Source organism: Saccopteryx leptura, chromosome 4 (genome assembly GCF_036850995.1).
Source record: "Saccopteryx leptura isolate mSacLep1 chromosome 4, mSacLep1_pri_phased_curated, whole genome shotgun sequence".
Lineage (NCBI taxonomy): Eukaryota > Metazoa > Chordata > Mammalia > Chiroptera > Emballonuridae > Saccopteryx > Saccopteryx leptura.
In genome coordinates this window covers 36186069-36207080 of record NC_089506.1, presented here as the reverse complement: position 1 = coordinate 36207080, position 21012 = coordinate 36186069, and the positions used below count along the sequence as shown (strand labels likewise).

The 21012-nt window shown below is 46.6% G+C and overlaps 1 protein-coding gene across 3 annotated transcripts in view; it reads right to left on the bottom strand.

Annotated features, from left to right (window-relative positions):
• Positions 1 to 20728, bottom strand: part of GRTP1 (growth hormone regulated TBC protein 1) — a 32215-nt gene extending 11487 nt beyond the window's left edge. For 2 of the 3 annotated variants that reach the window (XM_066383568.1, XM_066383567.1), the window contains exons 1-5: positions 20576 to 20728; positions 20060 to 20211; positions 9853 to 10011; positions 4786 to 4910; positions 1951 to 2047 (exon numbers count right to left, since the gene is read on the bottom strand). In XM_066383568.1, coding sequence (XP_066239665.1) covers positions 1951 to 2047; positions 4786 to 4910; positions 9853 to 10011; positions 20060 to 20211; positions 20576 to 20622 — 580 coding nt within the window. In that variant the 5' untranslated portion in view covers positions 20623 to 20728. The remainder of the gene's footprint in view (positions 1 to 1950; positions 2048 to 4785; positions 4911 to 9852; positions 10012 to 20059; positions 20212 to 20575) is intronic. The other variant, XM_066383569.1, reaches the window with a different exon arrangement.
• Positions 20729 to 21012: the final 284 nt, after the last annotated feature.

The following is a 21012-nucleotide window of genomic DNA, read 5'->3' as shown; positions in this document are numbered from 1 at the left end:
TCAGCACCTTTCCCTTGCCTTCTACGATGTGCTGGTCCCTGGGACAAGTTGTTGTCCTGACATGTTGAAGCTTGTAAAATAATTTTCTGAACCTGGCAGCATTCACATCCGAGTACCCATGACTATCTGTCCCCTATATCATTCTTTTGCACCTGCCAAGTGGCACAGGGATCCATTTTGTCCTGCAGCTGCCAAACGCATGCCTCTAATGTAAATTTCCCTTAGTAAACTATCCGTTTCCAGCCTCTTTCTTTAGTTGTTCCCTGCCTTCCACTTACAGAAGTAAATTTTCAGTCTTGAGGCTCTTCCCTGGGTCTGTGTATGTATGAACATTAACACTGTATGTTTTCACTATTGATGACGGGTTGTACTGTAGTTGCTGTTGCTCACTGCTTGACCTCTTACTACAGTGGGAATTCCACCAGGGAAGGGCCTCTTATGTTTCAATCACTGATGTTTCCCACACCCCCAGAAATGAACTGATCATGGATATAAATATTCATTGCAATTCAGTCTTAGGACGTAACTGAAGCAAAAGGTGAACACGTTACAAAGCTCTGTCAATATTTCACCTGGAAAGCCTCGAATCCCTCTTCCTTGCAGTTTCCCCACCACTGCAGTTCAGGCCTTCACGTTGAAGCTGGGACTGCTTGAGTCCTCTCCCTCTTCGGGCTCTCTTCTGACACTCAGGGCCTCTCCACCGTTCCTGCCCTCACGGGTAGCTCTACCTAGCCAGCCTCTGGCATACCCACACCTGAACCCTTGTTAATGACAGCAGCAGAGTGGGAGGAATGCCCCCACTTCCCTCTATCTTTCCAGATCCTCCTTTTCTGTAGTGGTGCCACTCAGGTCCACTCTTCCATGAGGCACATGCCAAGGTCTAAGAGCCACACATCACCATAGACTTGAACCCAGGCTCTGCCTCAGACAGCTGTGGGGTGCAGGCGTTAAGTATCCTCCTCTGTAAAATGGATCTAATAATCGGGTCTGTGCAGTATAGTTGTTCTGAGGATGAAATGAGAATGTAGGTGTAGTTTAGCATGGAACCTGAAACATGCTATGTGCACACTGTGCCCATGTCTTCAACATGGAGTTCCCAGAGATGGGAGCCAGCTCTCCAGAGAAGTCCCCGAGCGCTCTCCGGGGGGGGGGGGTCTAGACTGACTCAGGGAGGCATGCATGAGAGAGGGGACTAGCAGGAAGAAAACTCAGAGGCAGACACAGAAAACAAGACCAACCCAGGGCTCACTGCCGTGGGGAAGCCTATAACCTCTGCATCCACTAGTCATGAGGACTTCGCAACTATGCTTGTCTTGGAGGACAAGCGTGAGGTTCCATGGGACCAACCGTCACTATAGAGTCCTCTCTCACCAAAAAGGCTCTTGCCACTTCTTCCCAAAATGATCCTACTCTGTAGTCCAAAGTTCTATATTGTGCATTACCAAAATCGGTGGACCCTTACTAACAAATTATTAATTAAAACAATATTCATTAATAAATAGAAAGGTGGCAATTCATGAAAAGAGTGATTCTCACCTTTATAGCAGTAACAATAACATCTTGACAATTACTTCACTCCTATGACCGACCATTCACAAACTCAGCAACAAATATATGCCCATAACTAAGTGAACCTCACTCAGAGTTTGAGATCAGTAAGACGTACGAAGGCCCAACACGTCTCAACACAGATGGCACAGACTGAGGAGATGAGCCAAGCGCACAGTCTCAGCCAAACTCGACTCTCAGACGCAGAAATGACCAGCTGCTCCAGTTGGAGCTGTTCATCTTAAACATTTTTTTCTTTAACTTCATTGCAAAAGGATTTTTAATCTCAACGCCCAAACAATTCAGTTATATTTTCATTAAACCTTGACTTGTCAGCTGAATCATTTCAACAGCAGCAGAAACAAGACAGTGAAAGCCACACCATAAGGCTTTTCAACATACCAGGTAGTATTCTTCCGACAAGAGCATCTAATAGCCAAAAGGACTCTTCTTCATCCTTTGTGATAAGAATCAGATATCCTGCTATAAAATTCATCCCCTGAAATAGACAAATGAGAAACAGCAATTCATGTCAAATTTTAAAACACCGTAAGATTCTGTAATCGCTGGGCTGCTGACTACTAACTTTCTATTTCCCTTGCTTTTCCCTAAAACTTGTATCATTCTAGAATGATCTTTAGTACAATTCTCAGATACTACAGATCTGGCGTCTAGTAATGCATTTTAGTCAAGCCCACAAGAAAAGGAAGAAAAAGAAGTGATTAAAGTAAACTTCTGAATACTACCTTAAAATATTAAAATCAAAGACATTCCAACTAATGGCAACCTTATGATAAAATACAAATTACATTTGGTCTATAAAAAATTAATCTAACAGCATGAAACTCTATCAGAGGGGAAACTAGACTAATAGCCGTATTTCATAAAATCCGTAAGGAACACGGCCTGACACATGGGTATGTTGCAAGAGATTCCCGAGATCAAGATTGTTCCGGGAAATTCACAGCACACACCTGCCAAAGGGCAGATGTTGCTACAGTTCTTGAAGTGTGTGACTCCGGTACCTCAGGGAAGCAGCGAGTCCCAGGGAAGGGGGGGGGGGGTTAACGCAGTGACTCAGAGTCATCTCTGGGTGATAAGGTTTCAGACAGTTTCAACTTTCTTTTTGGATTGCTTATATTTTCTAAAATAAGTAGGTATTTATCTAATAGTAAGGGGAAAATCCAACTTTTGTCAACCAACAAGATAAATATGGACAGAGAGACACCACACAAGAGAACATCATGTGAAGAAAGTAGAGATGGAGTGATGTGTCTGCAAGCCGAGGAACACTGAGGACTGCCAGAGACCCCCGAAAGCTGGAGGGGAGGCTTGAAACAGGTTCTCCCTCACAGCTGGAGGGGAGGCTTGAAACAGGTTCTCCCTCACAGCTGGAGGGGAGGCTTGAAACAGGTTCTCCCTCACAGCTGGAGGGGAGGCTTGAAACAGGTTCTCCCTCACAGCTGGAGGGGAGGCTTGAAACAGGTTCTCCCTCACAGCTGGAGGGGAGGCTTGAAACAGGTTCTCCCTCACAGCTGGAGGGGAGGCTTGAAACAGGTTCTCCCTCACAGCCCCAGACGGCCAGCCCGACCGACACCTTGAGCTCAGACTTCTGGACTTCAGAACTGAGAGTCAATTCCTGTTGTGCACACCTCTCAGCGTATGGCACTTTGTCATGGCAGCCCTGGGAAACAAATACAATGTGTGTATGCATGTGTGTAGGCATATCATCCAGACTCCAAAAGCCAACAGAGTTCTGACATCATGCTAGCATCTCAAACTGCATGGTTTCTCTTTTTAAGCTATTTTTTAAATCCTAAGAACAGTAACTAGAATAATCTTAGGACAATTTCTCAGCCATCCGGCTTCCCCATCTCTGAAAGGCGGAATCCTTGTTTCAGGACAAGTCAATGACAGTGATAAAGGCTGAGAATGATAGGAATTCTGCCGGGAAAGAATGAGGCCATTCCAGCTCTGCAGTTTCGAAGGTGCTGCCTCAGGGTCACAGAGCAATGTGAAAACACAACCTGATGAATTATTCAGGTAAATTTGAGCAGTAACTGTAATGCTTCATTGCTGCCGGTCTTTAGAAAAGGATCTGCCTCACTTCTTCTCCCATTTCCATGCTCCCCTTTCCTCTCTGGAGCCCAGAGTGATGCCACATGCTGACCACGCAGGAATGCAAATTGCCAAAGCAACCCACGCTGCAAAACCATTTATTCCAACCTCACTAAGGACCCAAAGGCTTGTGGCTCCCGGCCGTGATGGGCAGCTTCCAGAACCCTCCCCCATGACTGTTAGATGTATACTTCCCAGCACGAAGGGTTTTACTCACCCTCCTCTGAGAAAACCTCAGACAAGCCTCAGGCTCCAGGAGCATGAGAAGCACGCAGCCCCAAATACACGGAGAGCCACACCCTGCCCGTGACAACCGTGACAGCCGTGGGCTCCTGCTTGCAGCCATAGCAACAAGCAGCCTTCCCAGAAACAGAAAGCAGGCAGCTCCTGCCAACACCCTGCCAGGCATACCCTGTGGGCTCCCAGGCTTCACGGGCCTCCCGCGGGCTCAGAGACTGGGCCAACCCATCTCAAAGAAAGTGCAGCTGTGTCACACGCAGCACCCACGGAGGGCATAGCTGCTGCGGCTCCGAACTTGGGCTCTGTGTGCTTTCCCTGTTATGAATAAGACTGTCCCTCTAACTACACATTCGAGATTGAGACCGTTTCAGGGAGCAGCGAGAGAGGATCCTTCCTCAGCTCACACGTGCTTCATACAGCGAATCCAAAACCAGATGACAAAGCAGCAGGCGAGGAGGCATACCATTACCTTTAATTATAGGAAGATCTGACTTCCAAAAACCACCTCAAAGGAACACCTTCCTTCCCACCCTCCTACAGACACATGAACATACAATTTGCACCTACGCAATAAGGGGCTGTTTGTTTACTTTGTGTTTTAGAAAATAATCCCTATGTTCACTTAAGTTACTTCCTACCTGCTTCCCAACTTTCTGCCTTCACTCTCTCTCATTACAGTCTGATATCAAAAGAAATCATTAAATATAGAGGTTTCACTGCTTCTGTGCCTGGGAAATATTTAAAGTCACAGCTTGTGCCGGTGTCATGACTTCGGGAATTTCTGAACTAGACTGATAAAGAATACTTAACATATAGTGGGAGAGTGTCCCTGGTGTAAGTCTGTGGGGTGTCCTTCGTCTTCGCCTTCCTGGGGCTTACCTGGCAATACCCCACATCTTGGTTGTGGTGCCCGTAGGCCAAGAGCACGTTGTACAGGGTCTTCTGTAAACAGGGGTCTGCACTCTTGCGGAATTTTACATTGTCCGGGAAGGTCCTGTTCATGTCTGCAGAGCAATTAATGACACAGAATTATTCTGAAGGTGGGGATAGAAGACGGTCTGGGATGTACCAGACTCCATCTGGTGAAGTGCTGGGCTCCACCTCGGGTTTAAGGAATGGTTTGAACCCTGGTGATGTATTTGAGTCACTCCAGGGAGCCTGGCTGCCCTTCCTGGGCAGTGAGAACCCGCAGCCTTCACGGTCAAGGTCCTGGCTGACTGGAGTCAGGACAGAAGAGGGCACCACTCCCTGGACCGCCGTCCTGCTCCGGCCACATCCAGGGGGACATCAATGGGCCCCAATAGTGGCCCTCTCAAGATCAGTGACAGCAGGGAGGCTGACGCCCAGGCCACTGCGGGGCTCCGATCCTTCCTCATTTCTTTCCACTCTGCAAACCTGTCCTCACTCTGCCCCCTCTTAGCTATGGGAGAGGCTTAACCCTAGAACAACAGGAGGCAGATAAACATTTTACACAAAATTCTGGAAAATTTTCCCAATCTGAAGGACCGAAAACATAAAGAGGCAGAAGAACACACTGATATTTCCTTTCAGAGATAAACAGACAAAAGTGAAAATGACGAACTAAATAAACTCAGCACCGTCAACCTTTGTCTGCAGCAGGTCAGCCTCTCCCTGCTCCTCAGACACCACTTCCTTGGCCCAGCCCTCCCAGCCCGGCCCGGCCAGGCCACACGAGGGTCCAGAGCAGGGGCACAGGTGCTGGACAAAGTCACCAAGACAAGGTCCGACTTTTGAAAGCTGTTTTATATGTTAACTCTGTAGACAGGTACAAGAACAGAGAGGACACATGTCAACTGAAGCCATGACATCTTTACTGACTGCTGACCCCACTTAGTTGGATTAGCGATGTGTTTGCAACTGTGCTACGTATGATGACCAAAACAAAGTGGGACAGCTTCCCCCCCCCCAGTCCTCAGTACAGGGCCCACATGACATCAGCTTTCTCCGTCATGCTGTCAGATAAGTGTGCGTGGAGTCTCCCCGTTATGCCTAAGGGAACCCAGTCTCTATCTTAGCACGATGTCCACGAACCTGCTGTGAAATGCCATGGCAGTCCTTCTGTTCCCAAGCCCCGGCCCCCACACCTTGTCTATGCTTATAAAAAAACTAGATCTCAGCAGAACTTAGTGTCCCAAACTTAATGTCCCAAAACACCTTATTTTTTATTGTATTTTTTCTACAAAAAAAAAAAAAAAAAAAGCCCTGGCAGGTTGGCTCAGGGGTAGAGCATCGGCCTGGCATGCGGGGGACCCAGGTTTGATTCCCGGCCAGGGCACATAGGAGAAGCGCCCATTTGCTTCTCCACCCCCCCCCTCCTTCCTCTCTGTCTCTCTCTTCCCCTCCCGCAGCCAAGGCTCCATTGGAGCAAAGATGGCCCGGGCGCTGGGGATGGCTCATTGGCCTCTGCCCCAGGCGCTAGAGTGGCTCTGGTCACAGCAGAGCGACACTCCGGAGGGGCAGAGCATCGCCCCCTGGTGCGCAGAGCGTCGCCCCTGGTGGGCGTGCCGGGTGGATCCCGGTCGGGTGCATGCGGGAGTCTGTCTGACTGTCTCTCCCCGTTTCTGGCTTCAGAAAAATACAAAAAAAAAAAAAAAGTTTTGTTTTTTTCAAGGCCGCGCATAAGTCTGTCTCATTCTCTACCCCTTTCCCCCTCAGCCTGTGCCTTTCTGAGTCCTGACAGCCTGGAGCACTGATAGCATCCCAGGAGAGAGTGACAAGGAGCTTTGCAACGACTCATGACTCAGCAGTATCATCCTGGAGAAGGTGCCAAGAGGTGGGATACTCAGGGGTTCTCTGTTTTCATGGCCATGGTTACATTTCTTGTTCCTATTTTTTAAAAATTTTATTTCAATATATTTTATTTTATTTATTTTTATGAGTATGGAATATTTGTTATAATTAATGAACTAATTGATACACTGTTATTAACTAAAGTCCATAACTCATTTAGATTTTTTTTTAGAACTCTTACAAAATTTTTTTTCCTGGAATTCTAAGCATTCCAAAAACTACAACGGATTGGGTGAAAATGTTTTTTTCTTTACTTATTCAGACTGGAGTGAGTAGCCGTGCTGATTCCTATGTAACATTTTTTATTATGAGAAGTTTTTCCACATGTTTTAAAAACTTCCTACAGGAAATGCTACCTTCCATTGTGGAAGTAGAGGTGGACAAGGACACTTAGACCGTTTAGACCCGTGATGGTAAACCCTTTTATAAAAACCGCCCACTTTTGTAGTGCTGGTCAACCTGGTCCCTCTTGCCCACTAGTGGGTGTTCCAGCTTTCATGGTGGGTGGTAGCGGAGCAACCAAACGGCACTGCGATTTGCCCACCATGAAAGCTGGAACACCCACTAGTGGGCGGGAGGGACCAGGTTGACCAGCACTGCAAAAGTGGGTGGTTTTTATAAAAGGTTCGCGCTTATACGGCATGAAATATCTATTCTACCAACCCCGTAAAATAATCTGTCCTGACTCCTCAGAAAAAAACAGACATAGAATTACCATAAGATCCAGCAATTCCACTTCTGGTTCTCAAAGAGGTATTTGTCCACCCATGTTCACAGCAACATTAGTCACAATAGCTAGAAGTGCCCATCAATGGATGAAGAGTTGAACAAAGCAGCGTATATACATACAACAAAATATTATACTATTCAGCCTTAAAAAGGGAAGAAATTCTTCCTCACCAGGCAGTGGCGCAGTGGATAGAGAGTCAGACCGGGACGCAGAGGACCCAGGTTCAAAACACCGAGGTCACTGGCTTGAGCACAAGCCTCATCTGGTTTGAGCAAGGCTCACCAACTTGAGCCCAAAGTTGCTGGCTTGAGCAAGAGGTCACTTGCTCTGCTGTGACCCCCCCCCCCCCAGTCAAGGCACATTTGAGAAAGCAATCAATGAATGACTAAGGTGGCGCAACGAAGAATTGATGCTTCTTGGCCCTGGATGGTTGGCTCAGTGGTAGAGCGTTGGCCTGGCGTGCGGAAGTCCCAGGTTCGATTCCCGGCCAGGGCACACAGGAGAAGCACCCATCTGCTTTTCCACCCCTCCCCCTCTCCTTCCTCTCTGTCTCTCTCTTCCCCTCCCGCAGCCAAGGCTCCATTGGAGCAAAGTTTGCCCGGACACTGGGGATGGCTCTGTGGCCTCTGCCTCAGGCACTAGACTGGCTCTGGTTGCAGCAGAGTGATGCCCCGGATGGGCAGAGCATCGCCCCCTGGTGGGTGTGCCGGGTGGATCCCGGTTGGGCGCATGCAGGAGTCTATCTGACTGCCTCCCCGTTTCCAGCTTCAGAAAAATACAAAAAAAAAAGACAAAAAAAAGAATTGATGCTTCTCATCTCTCTCCCTTCCTGTCTGTCTGTCCCTATCTGTCCCTTCTCTGTCACAAACAAATATTCTGACACATGCTACAACATGGATAGATCTTTATGCTCAGTGAAATAAACCAGTTACAAAAAGACAAATACTGAATGATTCCACTTATATGAAGTGCTTAAAATTGTCAAATTCCTCGAGAAAGAAAGTGGAAGGGTGGGTGCCAAGGACGGGAGGTGGGGGGAGTTAGTGTTTAATGGGGACAGTTTCAGTTTGGGAAACTAAAATGGTAAATTTTATAGTATGTATATTTTACCACAATAAAAAAAAATTATCCCAAAACACCAGCACTAAAAAGAACCTCTAAATTCATTTTTCAAACAAATGACAACATTTTAATTCTATTTAATATATTGCTCAGCCTCCTTTGGACCTAAGGTCTCTTCCCAACCTGAATCAGCATGTTAGCCCTGCTGAGTGACGCCCCAGGCTGTGCCTGCAAAGCCAGCAACAGCTTCTGTTCTGAGACCATGGCTCTGGCTTCTGTGCAAGCAGGACGCAGTGGAGGACTCAACACCCCAGGCCTCCCCACGGGTTCCAACCCCAGGCATAGGAGACCTCAAGGACCGAAGGCCCCCATTCCTTACGTTGGGGACATACCACTCTCACTGTCACAAGTCAGTCCAAACTCTCAGCATCTTCAAGTAATTGAATTCTTTAAAATTAACTATGTATTTGTGTTTAAAGTTGTGTTTCTCAAAAACTGTTAAAAGCAGAAAGGCAGATGTATTTCTTTAAAGTCTAATTATTCAGTTTAGGTTAAACATTTTTTGTTGTGTCTTTAAGCACTGTGCACTTCTAAGAGCCAGGAAGCCTATGTAACTATAGAGAAAATTGGAGGGAAAAGAGGTTAGAGGGCAAAAATATCAGCATCCTTAGACAATTATGAGAGTTTGATACAAAGAAAGAACAGTCTGGTGTGTGCCTTTAGGACACATGTGCAGCTGCATCTGTAAGCCCCACGTGCTCCTGCCAGGCACACGCCCCTTACAGCAGCCACCCTGCTGAACTTTGACTGCCTGCTCAGCGACCTTCTTGCTTTCCTTGAGGGCTTCATGGAAGAAATCCGGTCTTTCTATTTTCATTTTCTTTACTAGCTGGCTAGGCATTCAAATATTTGCCAAATGAACTAAAGACATTGTTCTTCCCTCGTGGTCACTTAAGTTTTGATTTTCCTTTAAGAAAATATAATTTCGAAATGAAACCAGTTGGTGCATCTTTAACAATGTTTCTTCATCAACATCATGACTCCAAAGGTTGAGTGCAGCCCTGGCTGGGTAGTCTAGTTGGTTAGAGCGTTGTCTCGATACGCCAAGGTTGCAGATTTGATCCCCGGTCAGGACATATACAAGAATCAACCAATGAATGCATAGATAAGTGGAACAACAAATTGCTGTCCCCCCACCTTCATCATCATCTCTCCCTAAAATCAATCAATCAATTTTTTTTTTAAAGAATGAGAACCACCCCAATTTGGGGAATAATTCCCATTCCTCCTCCTCCTGCCTAGACCACCCACCATGCACCCAAGGGATGGATACCATGTGTCACCTGTCCTGATGGCCTCCTCCAGGCTGTTGTTCCTCTCTCCCTGGAGAAGTCGGTGGTAATAGCCAGGGTTCCGCTCCATCTGGGCCTGGGCTCCGCTCACCCCCATCCAGACGCGGGCCCTGTGCTCGAGCGGAACACCTTTCCTGATGTAGCGCTTCACTGAAACCGAGAGGGGGCGCAGCTTCAGGGCAGGCATCTCCCCAGGTCAGAATCCCACAGAGGGAGGGGCACTAACGTCAGTGCCTTTAGCTCACCAGTTCCCTCCTTAAATCAAACGTTAAAAAGATGCAAAACTTCATACATCTCTACCAAAACTGGTACCTCCACTCATTACAGGATCCTGCTCTCGCTCTCAAACTGAGCACAATCAGGCAAGGGGCTCCAATAATCTGACATTTATTCCTCACTGTCCAGACAGGGGCTTCGAGGCCCATCCTCTGGTCCTCCCTTGCCACCCGCCATGCAGACTGTGCCAGACACTATGGTTGGGCCCAATCTCAAGCCCTCACTTGGGGGAGACTTGGACCAGAAATAATCACTGTGACCCAGTCACAGCATACAGGAGGAAATGACAGGAAAGCCAGAGGGACAAGCCACCTCAAGTGAAGGGACACGAAGCAGGGAGAGACCCTCAGCTGGTCCTGAGAGCTATGAGCAGAGCCGTGAGGACTGGAGAGAGAGCTGTGGGCGAGGACAGACCTGAGGCCTTGTGTGCCAGGCTCAAATGTATGGTTCTTCCCAGGAGGTGGCTGTGAAACAGCGGGGACCAAGGTCACATGGGTATTCTGGAAAGCCCTCTGTGGGGCAGAGACCAGTGAGAGGACAAGATGAAAACAGACGGGAGCAAGTATCCGAGCTGTGAGCTTTGGTGGCCGGGAGTGATGGGCTACAGATGCAGATGTCTTTGTCCTGGTTTGTAGCTAATCTTTATGCATGGAGAGCTAACTAAAGCATTTGGCAGGAATATTTTTCTTTCAGTTTCTTTCTTTCTTTTTTTTTACAGAGAGAGAAAGAGAGAGAAATAGACAGGGACAGACAGATAGGAAGGGAGAGAGATGAGAAGCATCAGTTCTTCGTTGCAGCATCTTCATTGTTCACTGATTGCTTTCTCATATCTTCCTTGATGGTGAGGGGCTACAGTAGAGTAAGTGAGCCCTTGCTCAAGCCAGCAACCTTGGGCTCGAGCCACCAACCTTGGGCTTCAAGCCAGCGACCATGGGGTCATGTCTAAAATCCCTCGCTCAAGCCAGTAACCCCATGCTCAAGCTGTTGAGCCTTGCTCAAGCTGGATAAGCCTGTGCTCAAGCCGGCAACCTCGGGGTTTTGAACTTGGGTCCTCTGCATCCCAGTCCAACACTCTATCCACTGCACCACTGCCTGGTCAGGCGGGAGGAATATTTTTATTGAAAATAAATATGTGAAAAGGTAATCAGTAGTTTTCTAACGACCATACACACACAGAAGAAAATAAGCCAAAAATCTTGAGTGACTCCAATTAATCAATATTCAATAATTCCCTAGGCAAATGGAAGAGATTTGTAAAACTAATATTCAAATTAATTATGGTAAGCCCAGCAGTGTATGTTATGCTTTTAATGACTGTTCCTTTTTTTCTTTTTTTTTTCTTTTTTTTTTGTGGCAGAGACAGGGAGAGTCAGAGATAGGGACAAATAGGGACAGACAGATAGGAAGGGAGAGAGATGAGAGACATCAATTCTTCGCTGCGGTTCTTTAGTTGTTCATTGATTGCTTTCTCATATGTGTCTTGATCGGGGGGCTACAGCAGACTGAGTGACCCCTTGCTCGAACCAGCGACTTTGGGCTCTAGCTGGTGAGCCTTGCTCAACCCAGATGAGCCCACGCTCAAGTTGGCGAGCTCAGGGTCTCGAACCTGGGTCCTCACATCCCAGTCTGACGCTCTATCCACTGCGCTACCGCCTGGTCAGGCATGACTGTTCCATTTTTAAAGCAAATACTCACAGCCTTGTTTTCCTTTGATATTATATTATAAACATTATTATTTTAAACTCACACTTTGGGGGGGAGCTAATGCAATTAGTGAAACTCCACAAGTTGCCATTAAAAAAAATATATGAGGCCCTGGCCGGTTGGCTCAGTGGTAGAGTGTCGGCCTGGTGTGCAGAAGTCCCGGGTTCAATTCCCGGCCAGGGCACACAGGAGAAGCGCCCCATCTGCTTCTCCACCCCTCCCCCTCCCCTTCCTCTCTGTCTCTCTCTTTCCCTCCCGCAGCCAAGGCTCCATTGGAGCAAAGTTGGCCTGGGTGCTGAGGATGGCTCTGTGGCCTCTGCCTCAGGCGCTAGAGTGGCTCTGGTTACAATAGAGCGACGCCCCAGATGGGCAGAACATCGCCCCCTGGTGGGCATGCCGGGTGGATCCCAGTCGGGTGCATGCAGGAGTCTGTCTGACTGCCTCCCCGTTTCCAACTTCAGAAAAAAAAAATACAAAAAAAAAAGATATATATGAGGCACCAACTGCACTTAACAGAAAAATATTATAGGAATAACATTCTAGGTTACAGTCAGGAAAAGCACTATTGATAAAACCTTAACTCAGAAGGTGACCCATAACTGATGATCATCTGTACATGAACACCTTAAAATGGGAACCCCAGGAGGGCATGTGGGAGGCATTAAATGCACACTAAATATTCATAGAATGATGCAAGGATGACAAGGGAAGATCCAGAAGAAGGAAAGAACAGACTTTAAGATCATACACTTAGGCCTTGGCTCAGCAGTAGAGCGTGGGCCTGGTGTGTCCCAGGTTTGATTTTTGTCAGGGCACGCAGGAGAAGCAACCATTTGCTTCTCCACCCCTCCCCCCATATTTCTCTCTCTCTCTCTCTTTTCGCCTTCTGCAGCCCTGGCTTTAATGGTTTGAGTAAAGTTGACCTCAGGCACTAAGGATGGCTCCATGACCTTGCCTCAGGCATTAAAATAGCTCGACTGCTGAGCAACTGAGCAGCGGCCCAGAAGGGTAGAGTATCCTCTGGTAGGGGGCTTGCCAGGTGGATCCTGGTTGGAGTGCATGCAGGAATCTGTCTCTGCCTCTCACTTAATTAAAAATAATAATAAACAAGCAAGCAAATAAATAAAGATCATCCACTTAAAGCCAAAAAAAACCCCCAACAACTTAAGAAACCTTCTTTGCCAGTTTAAATGCACATTGGAGGATCATATCTCAGTAAAAATATTTCTCAATACTTGATCTATTTACACTGTTATAGAACATGAAAAGCATAAGCTTTGTTTTATTTTTAAATCTATCAAAGACACTAATAATTTAGCCTGAACTTCTCTTCAACTTAGTATTATTTATACTGAAGATTGGCTGTAGGTCTCATGACCCCTCGAAGGGCAACCTAACCAGAAATACCCTGAAAGGGTTATTAAACATTATTTGCTGACCAGCAAGGGGAAGGGTCAGTCCCAAAGCAGGTGGGGACTATTCTAATTTAGATGGTAGCAAAAGGAAAGTATGTGCAAAAATCAATAGTAGTTCTACCCACTAACAAGAACTGAAACCAAAATAATGAAAATAAAGTCATTTCCAAAGACAAAAAGAGAAATACTTAGATATAAATCTAACAAAGTAGCTGCAGGATCTGAGTGCTGAATGCTGTAAAAGAAGTCAGAGAAGACCTAAATAAGTGGAGAGATACACCATATATATATATGTATACTATGTCCATGGATTGGAAGATTCAATATTGTTAAGATGCCAATTCTTCCCAAACGTATCTATAAATTCAATGCATGCTTATTCACGTTCCAGGAGAAATATTTACTTGGTATGATAAGCTATTTGTAAAATTTATGTGGAAAGGCAAAGAAACTGGAAGAACCAAAACAATTTTGAAATGAAATTGGAGGAGTCATACTATCTGATCTTAAGGCTTACATAGACTTAAAATAATCAAGACCTTGTGGTTACTGGTAAAAGGAGGTATGCATTGATTAATAGAATATAAGAAAAAATCCAGAAATAGACCCACACAAATAAAATCAATTTCTTTTTGACAAAGTTGAAAAGGAACTTCAATGGAGATAGGACAGTCTTTCCAACAAAGAATGGCCAAAATAAAAAATGCCAATAATATTAAGTGCTGGCAAGAATGTGACCCAGCAGGAACTCTCATTCATTGGTGGTGGGAATGAAAAATTGTGCAATTGCTTTGGAAAGACAGTTTAGAATTTCTTACAAATAAAATGTACAGTTACCATATGACCAAGGATTCTCACTCCTACGTATTTTCCCAAGAGAAATGAAAGCTTTAATTCATGCAAAAACCTATAGGTAGGTATATATGTATAATGTTGGCTTTATATATCCCAAATTCCTTTTGTCTGAACAGATAAAAAAATAAATAGTACACCATACAATGAAATATTCCTCAGCAAAATAGAATGAACTATTGATACACCCAAGATCATGGATATATCTCAAATGTATTGTTAATTGAAAGAAGCTAGACACAAAGGCTATAAGGCAGTGGTAGTCAGCCTGGTTCCTACCGCCCACTAGTGGATGTTCCAGCTTTCATGGTGGGTGGTAGCTGAGCAACCAAAGTATAAATTAAAAGATAGATTTAACTATAGTAAATTGTTTTATAAAGATTTATTCTGCCAAACTTAGTGAAAATCCGACATAAAGTACTTGGTAAGTAATTGTTATTATATGCTTTAACTTGCTGTAACTATGCTTTATAAATTTTATAAAGTAAAGTTACTTCCCTACTTTATAAATCACCATTACTGTGGAACCAGTGGGTGGTTAGAAAATTTTACTACTAACAGAGATACAAAAGTGGGTGGTAGGTATAAAATGGTTGACTATTCCTGCTATAAGATGTATTATCCCATTTACAGGAGATCTTCTGATGGCTGAACTACAGGAATGGAGAGATCACTGGTGGCCTGGGGTAGGGGCAGGGACTGTCCACAAAGGGACAGCAGAAGGAAATTCTGAAGGTGATAGACTGCTTTGAATATTGCTTGTGATGAGGTTATATGATTCTATGGGTTTCTCTAAACTCATAGAATTATAAACCAATAAAAGTGAATTTCACTATAAATTCTACAAGTTAATTTTATTGTTAAGTGAGAGGAGGGGAGATAGACAGTCTCCTACATGCTCTCAAACCAGGATCCACCAAATAAGTGGAGAGATACATCATATTTCTCCTGTCTGGGGTCAATGCTTGCATCAAGCAAGCTATACTCAGTGCCTGAGGCTGATGCTCAGACTAACTTAGTCACTGGCTGTGAGAGGAAAAGAGAGAGAGAGGGGGAAGAGGGAGGGGAAGAGAAGCAGATGGTCACTTCTCATGTGTGCCCTGACCAGAGATCGAATCCAGGACATTCGCACACTGGGTCGATGCTCTATGCACTGAACCAACCAGCCAGGGCCTGCAAATTTTAAAATATTGTATATTAAGTAAAATAGGGGAAAGGGAAAGTGGTTAAAATTCTCACTATGATGTTAGACCATTGGCTCTCCTGTGAGTTATTAGCTCCAAATCCTGAGCAGGTCTTAGTTTTCTCATCTATAAAATAGAAATAAAGCCCTCAACCTAGTATGTGAAATATAGTCAGAGCTCAATGAATCATGGCTGTTGTAACAGTGGTAAAAATACCCAGAAGTTGGAGAACAAACACTTTTGCTACTTTCTGATGTTTATTCTATGAATTTACAATGTTCAGAAAAGAATGAAAATAGTTTACTTGGCCTGAGACACTGATACTTTCCCAAGGGCAGGGCTCGTTCACAGGCAAAACTGACATTTGCAGAATAGAATATAAAGAAAAAAGAAGAGGGAAATTTTTAAAAATGAAGCTGGACCCCAGAGAATTAACCTTCAACTCTCTGCCCCAACAAAGTTGAAATGTCTTTGAAAACATGTTTTTGTAATTTATTTCTAATTTAGATGATGCTGATATTCTAAGCCACTAGGGAGATCTAGAAAAAGCAACTGGCTATGAGATTTTTTCCCTTGTAGGGTTACCAAGATAGAAAATGAACAGGAATAAGGACAGGAGTGTGGCCAAGTTAGGACTAAGTTTGTTGAACTTGGTCTTCAAGGTTGAGGGGGGAAGAGCAAGCAGTCTTAGGGTTCCTGTTGGATATTTGCTTATAAAAAAATAAAAATATTCATCATATCCCCAAATAGCATAATCAAGCAGCATGAGTTATCTGAACATATGCTGAGTATCAAGATTTGTAGACACTTGTGTTTCTGGGGATGCTAAAATAGGCAATACAGATGAAAATCCCCCTCAAAGAGAAAACACACAGTAGGACCAAAAAAGTGAGATAAGATGGAAGAACAGGTTCAGAGGAAGATTTCAAGGTATGCTCACTGATATTCTAGGGTGGGGTTTCGAGACTGAGCTCCTTGGCTATAAACATCCACTGCAGGACCAGAATCCCTCACCATGTGATCTCTCCCCAGGATGTCTCATTCCTGACTACACTACAGTCAGCCTAGAATACGTGGCAGGAAAAAACTGGATTCCCGTGTCTAGAATAACTTGTCCAGTCCTGTTTATGCCTGACAGCCCACTCTCTAACTGGTTCCCTGACCGTCACACCCGGAAACTATACCAAGCTCCAGTGGCGACACCCTGGATCACAGAACTGTGTGAGGCCACACCACATGCTCTCATTGAACAAATCGGTGTCCTCACTTCCAGAAACAACATCAGGCCCCTAGACTCTCCAGCTCACCTTGACACTGAATCCCATCCCCCAGGCTGAAGGCTCACCAGGAATCAAATCTATTTGCCCCTAAACTGTTACCCAGTGACACTGGTTACCATAATCATATAGTTTAACTAACATTACATACATTGAAGAATACTAAAGCAAAAAAGAAATAAACTTTCAAGCTAAATTTTTAGAAAGAGTTAAAAGAGATAGGTACTCAGAGCAAAAACAAAACTGAATCTTGAATCAGGTGTAAGATAACTGCAAAATGGGGAAAAGAATAATGATCTGCTGGATGTGAGGGCGATCTGGCTGCGACATCTGTCACCCCACTGATCGCCAGGGTTGATTCGGCTGATCTGGCTGGCTAGGCGGGTGTCCCTTCCTCCCTCCCCGCTCCATGTGTGTCCCTCCCAAAGCTGTGCGCTCAGTCAAAGAGGACGACCTTCCCCGCTAGAGGAGAGGACCGTTCTTCGGTCAAGGGTATACGAGTAGCTGCGCTCCCCTGCTAGAACCTCCAAACAAGTATCAAGAACAATGATCTGGGAGGAGTCTATTTTCAGATTTTTTTTGACAGACAGAGAAACAGATAGGAACAGACAGACATGAAGGGAGAGAGATGAGAAGCATCAATTCCTCCTTAGTTATTCATTGATTGCTTTTTCATATGTGCCTTGAACAGGGGGCTACAGCAGACTCAGTGACCCCTTGCCCAAGCCAGCGACCTTGGGTTCAAGCCAGTGACCTTGGGTTTCAAGCCAGCGACCTTTGGGCTCAAGCCAGCGACCACTGGGTCATGTCTATGATCCCACGCTCAAGCCAGAGACCACATGCTCAAGCTGGTGAGCCTGTGCTCAAGCCGAATGAGGCCACGCTCAAGCAGGCAACCTCAGGGTTTTGAACCTGGGTCCTCCATGTTCCAGTTCGATGCTCTATCCACTGCGCCACTGCCTTGTCAGGCTGTATTCAGATTACATTTTTCTTTTTTTTAGCAAGCGAGAGAAGGAGAGGGAGAGAGAGAGAGACAGAGAGAGAGAGAGACAGAGACAAGTTAGAGAGACAGGAAGGGAGAGAGATGAGAAGCATCAATTTTTTTTGCAGCACTTTAGTTGTTCATTGATTGCTTCTCATATGTGCCTTGATGGGGTGGGGGTGAGCTCCAGCTGAGCCAGTGAAGCCAGCAACCTTGGGCTCAAGCCAGCGACCTTTGCGCTCATGCCAGGGACCATGGGGTCATGTCTATGATCCCAGGCTCAAGCCGGCAACCCTGCACTCAAGATGGTGAACCTGTGCTCAAGCTGAAGACCTCAGGGTTTTGAATCTGGGTCTTCAGCATCCCAGGCCTATGCTCTGTCCACTGCTCCACCACCTGGTCAGGCCAGATTGCTTTACTTGGAAAAAACCAATATTGGAAAATTGAGACAATGAATTGAGAATGTGCTTTCTTTAGGAAAGATACAAAATTTAAATTACAGGACCCAACCTATCTAAAAGAAAGGACATGACAGGATAGAATCGAATGACAAAAACCAAAGATGGCAGAATGTACATGTGTTTGTGTTTTGTGTAAATACAAAAGGTCTATACATATAGGTACAACTTATAGAGATTCTTTGATTTAAATGATCTCTGGGTCAGTAGTCCAGAGTTAATCATATTGAATAGTAGGCCTTCGCCTGCAATAAAAGCAAACTGCAGCCCCATGGGTGTGATTGCTGCCTTTTGTACACAAGGTGCATGCACGCACTCATGTGTGTGCACACCCTGTTCCTGGCAGAGACGTAAGGACAGTCACCAGTCATCACCTCTATAGGAGACTAGGGCCTAGCACAAAAAAGAAACAATGTCACTTTACATCTTTTAGTAAAACGATTGAGACATTTTACTATGGACATAAATTATGTTTACTTTATATACTTGTAACTTTTTAAAACAAAATAACCAGTCAACTTTTAAGAATAAATCAAAAGGAAAAATTAAAGGCAGATGCGCTGTTAACGTGAAACATTTTAACACACAGGGGCCACGCAGGGATGGAATCAGGACGGTACATAGGATGTTCACTTCAAAGATCTGTAAATCAACAAAGGATCAACCTTAAGAGCCCTTCCAAATGACTTTATGAAATGCTAATTTGCCTGAGTTTCTACTAAGCACCCTATCAGTAATAGCCTTGAAGAAGGACAGCTGTCCAGTATCTTGGGACAGCTTCCGGATCCCTTCCCGACCAGACAGCGAGTTTCCGGATCCACCGGCCTACACCCAGCCCTCTCAGTCAACTCCATAAATATTTCCCAAGCACCTACTGTGTGCTGGGAAATTCACTATTTTAGAAACAAAATGGAATCTCTTCACCCCCTTGCTTATAAATCCTTTTACAGTTACTTCTCTCTGCCTGGCCCACGTGAGGTATAGCTACATGTGGCCCTGTGCAGGGTCCCCTGGCTCCATCTCTGGCCCCTTCTAAGCACATTTTCCTAATGCTGTGGTTACACAGCTTTGTTCCTTGCAACTGACCCTTCTCCTGACCCCCTAATTGTCACTAATGTCCTGTTTCAGGAAAGCCCTACATACCCTTCTGTGCCATTTGTCTGAGTTCCCTTAACTCCCACCAAGGGGCACACTCTTACCAACACCCTTCCACTTGCTCAGCAATTACCAACTAAACACTTCATTTGTTCATTTAACAAATCCTAAAGCAATTATCCTGGCCAACCCCTGCCAGCAGAGAGGGATCTTTGACTCCAGCAGGGGAAACAAATGATAAAATAAATAAGATCCCCTTCTGCGTTAGACAGCAAGGAGGAAGTAAGTGGAGGGGGGGTGTAAACAATGTAAACAATGTGTGAATGTGCGGTGTGATGGGAATGCCACTCCAGAGAGGAGCTCAGGAAGGCCTCGTGGAACTGAGCACCTGAAAAGCTCAGGCTCAGGTTGAGAGGCAGGGGGAGGGCTGGGGAAGAAGGTCAAGGGGAGGCAGGTGCAAAGCACAGCTGTGCTGGAGGAACAGAGGAGACACCTGAGGAGGGAGGCCTCAGCCGGGAGGGAGGGAGGGAGGGAGGGAAGGAGAACAGGTGAGGAGGGGTCCAGTGAGGGAAGCAGGGAGGAGGGCGTTGTTGTTGTTGTCACAGGCGTGGACAAGTAGAGAGCCCTGGCCAATCTCATTTTGAGAAGCAGGAAATTAATTTTCTTCTGGAAAGCAAGCAGGCCCATCTCAAAAGAAAGGACAGCCCTGTACTTTAAAAGTGCAGGTCTAGCTGAATTCAAAGGTTTGAGCCTCTGCTGCGAGCCTACCTAAGACATGCACCTGACTTGTGACTGACTTCCTGATCTCTGGATCCCTAGGAGAGATGCCAGACTCCAGGCAGACCCCCAGCATTAGGGGCCTAAGGAACCCTGAACCCCTCTCTTCCCAGAAGCATTTCTCAGCCAGTGACCTATTGATTGGTTGAGTGCAATGTGGACCAAACTTCAAACTCACCTGTCATACTTTTCTGGACACTACTACTTCCCTTTAGAAGTTTAGACCATTTTATTGCTCTTCTAGTGAGTATCACCAGATAGGTGGAAAAAAATTCTTCATAAGCTGCATAATCAAAATCTTCAGGCCTTTCAAAACCATACGGATCAATCCTACAATTAAAAAAAAAAAAAAAAGACAGAATAAAGTTCCGCACGCATTGCGACCTGTGGCACAGAGCAGCCAGGCCCTGCCCAGGGTCCTGTCCCACCCGTGGGTCCCCGCGTGGAGCTGCGGGGGCCGGTCGGGAGCCGTGGCCGACCCGCCGATAGAAGGGGGCGCCCTGGACCCTCCCCGGGAGCAGAAAGGGTCGGCGGCCCGAGGTCAGCGGGGGCGCACCCCTACCCAGGGAGTCGCGAGCACCGGGCCCCTCCACCTCCGCATCGTCCCATCCCCGCACCCCTAAATCTGCACCGCCCCATCCCCGCATCTCCGAATCCTGCACCCCCAGGGGCGTCCCGGCCCCTGCGTGCCCACCTGGAGACTCGGTCCCGCGCGGCCAGTGCGCGCTCCGCGGGCTCCATGCAGAGGAGAGGGGATGGCCGCCCAGAGCCTCCCAGACCTCGGCGGGTGGGGGTGCCAAGTCCGCCTCCCGGGACCTTCCCCCGCCACCGGCGCGGGGAGGCGGTGCTGGGGGCGGGGCTGGGGGCGGGGCTGGCTGAGGGAGGGCTGCGGAGGGGGAAGGGCGGCGCTGGAGAGAGGGGAGGGCAGGGCAGGGCAGGGGGAGGCGGTGTGGGGGAGGGGAGGGGACGGTGAGCCGCGTGGGAATGCGGCGGGGGCCCCGGCAGAGGGGGCCGAGGGGAGCGGAGAGCAGAGGGGGCCGAGGGGAGCGGAGAGCAGAGGGGGCCGAGGGGAGCGGAGAGCAGAGGGGGCCGAGGGGAGCGGAGAGGGAAGGTGGGGAGGGCGCGTGGGGG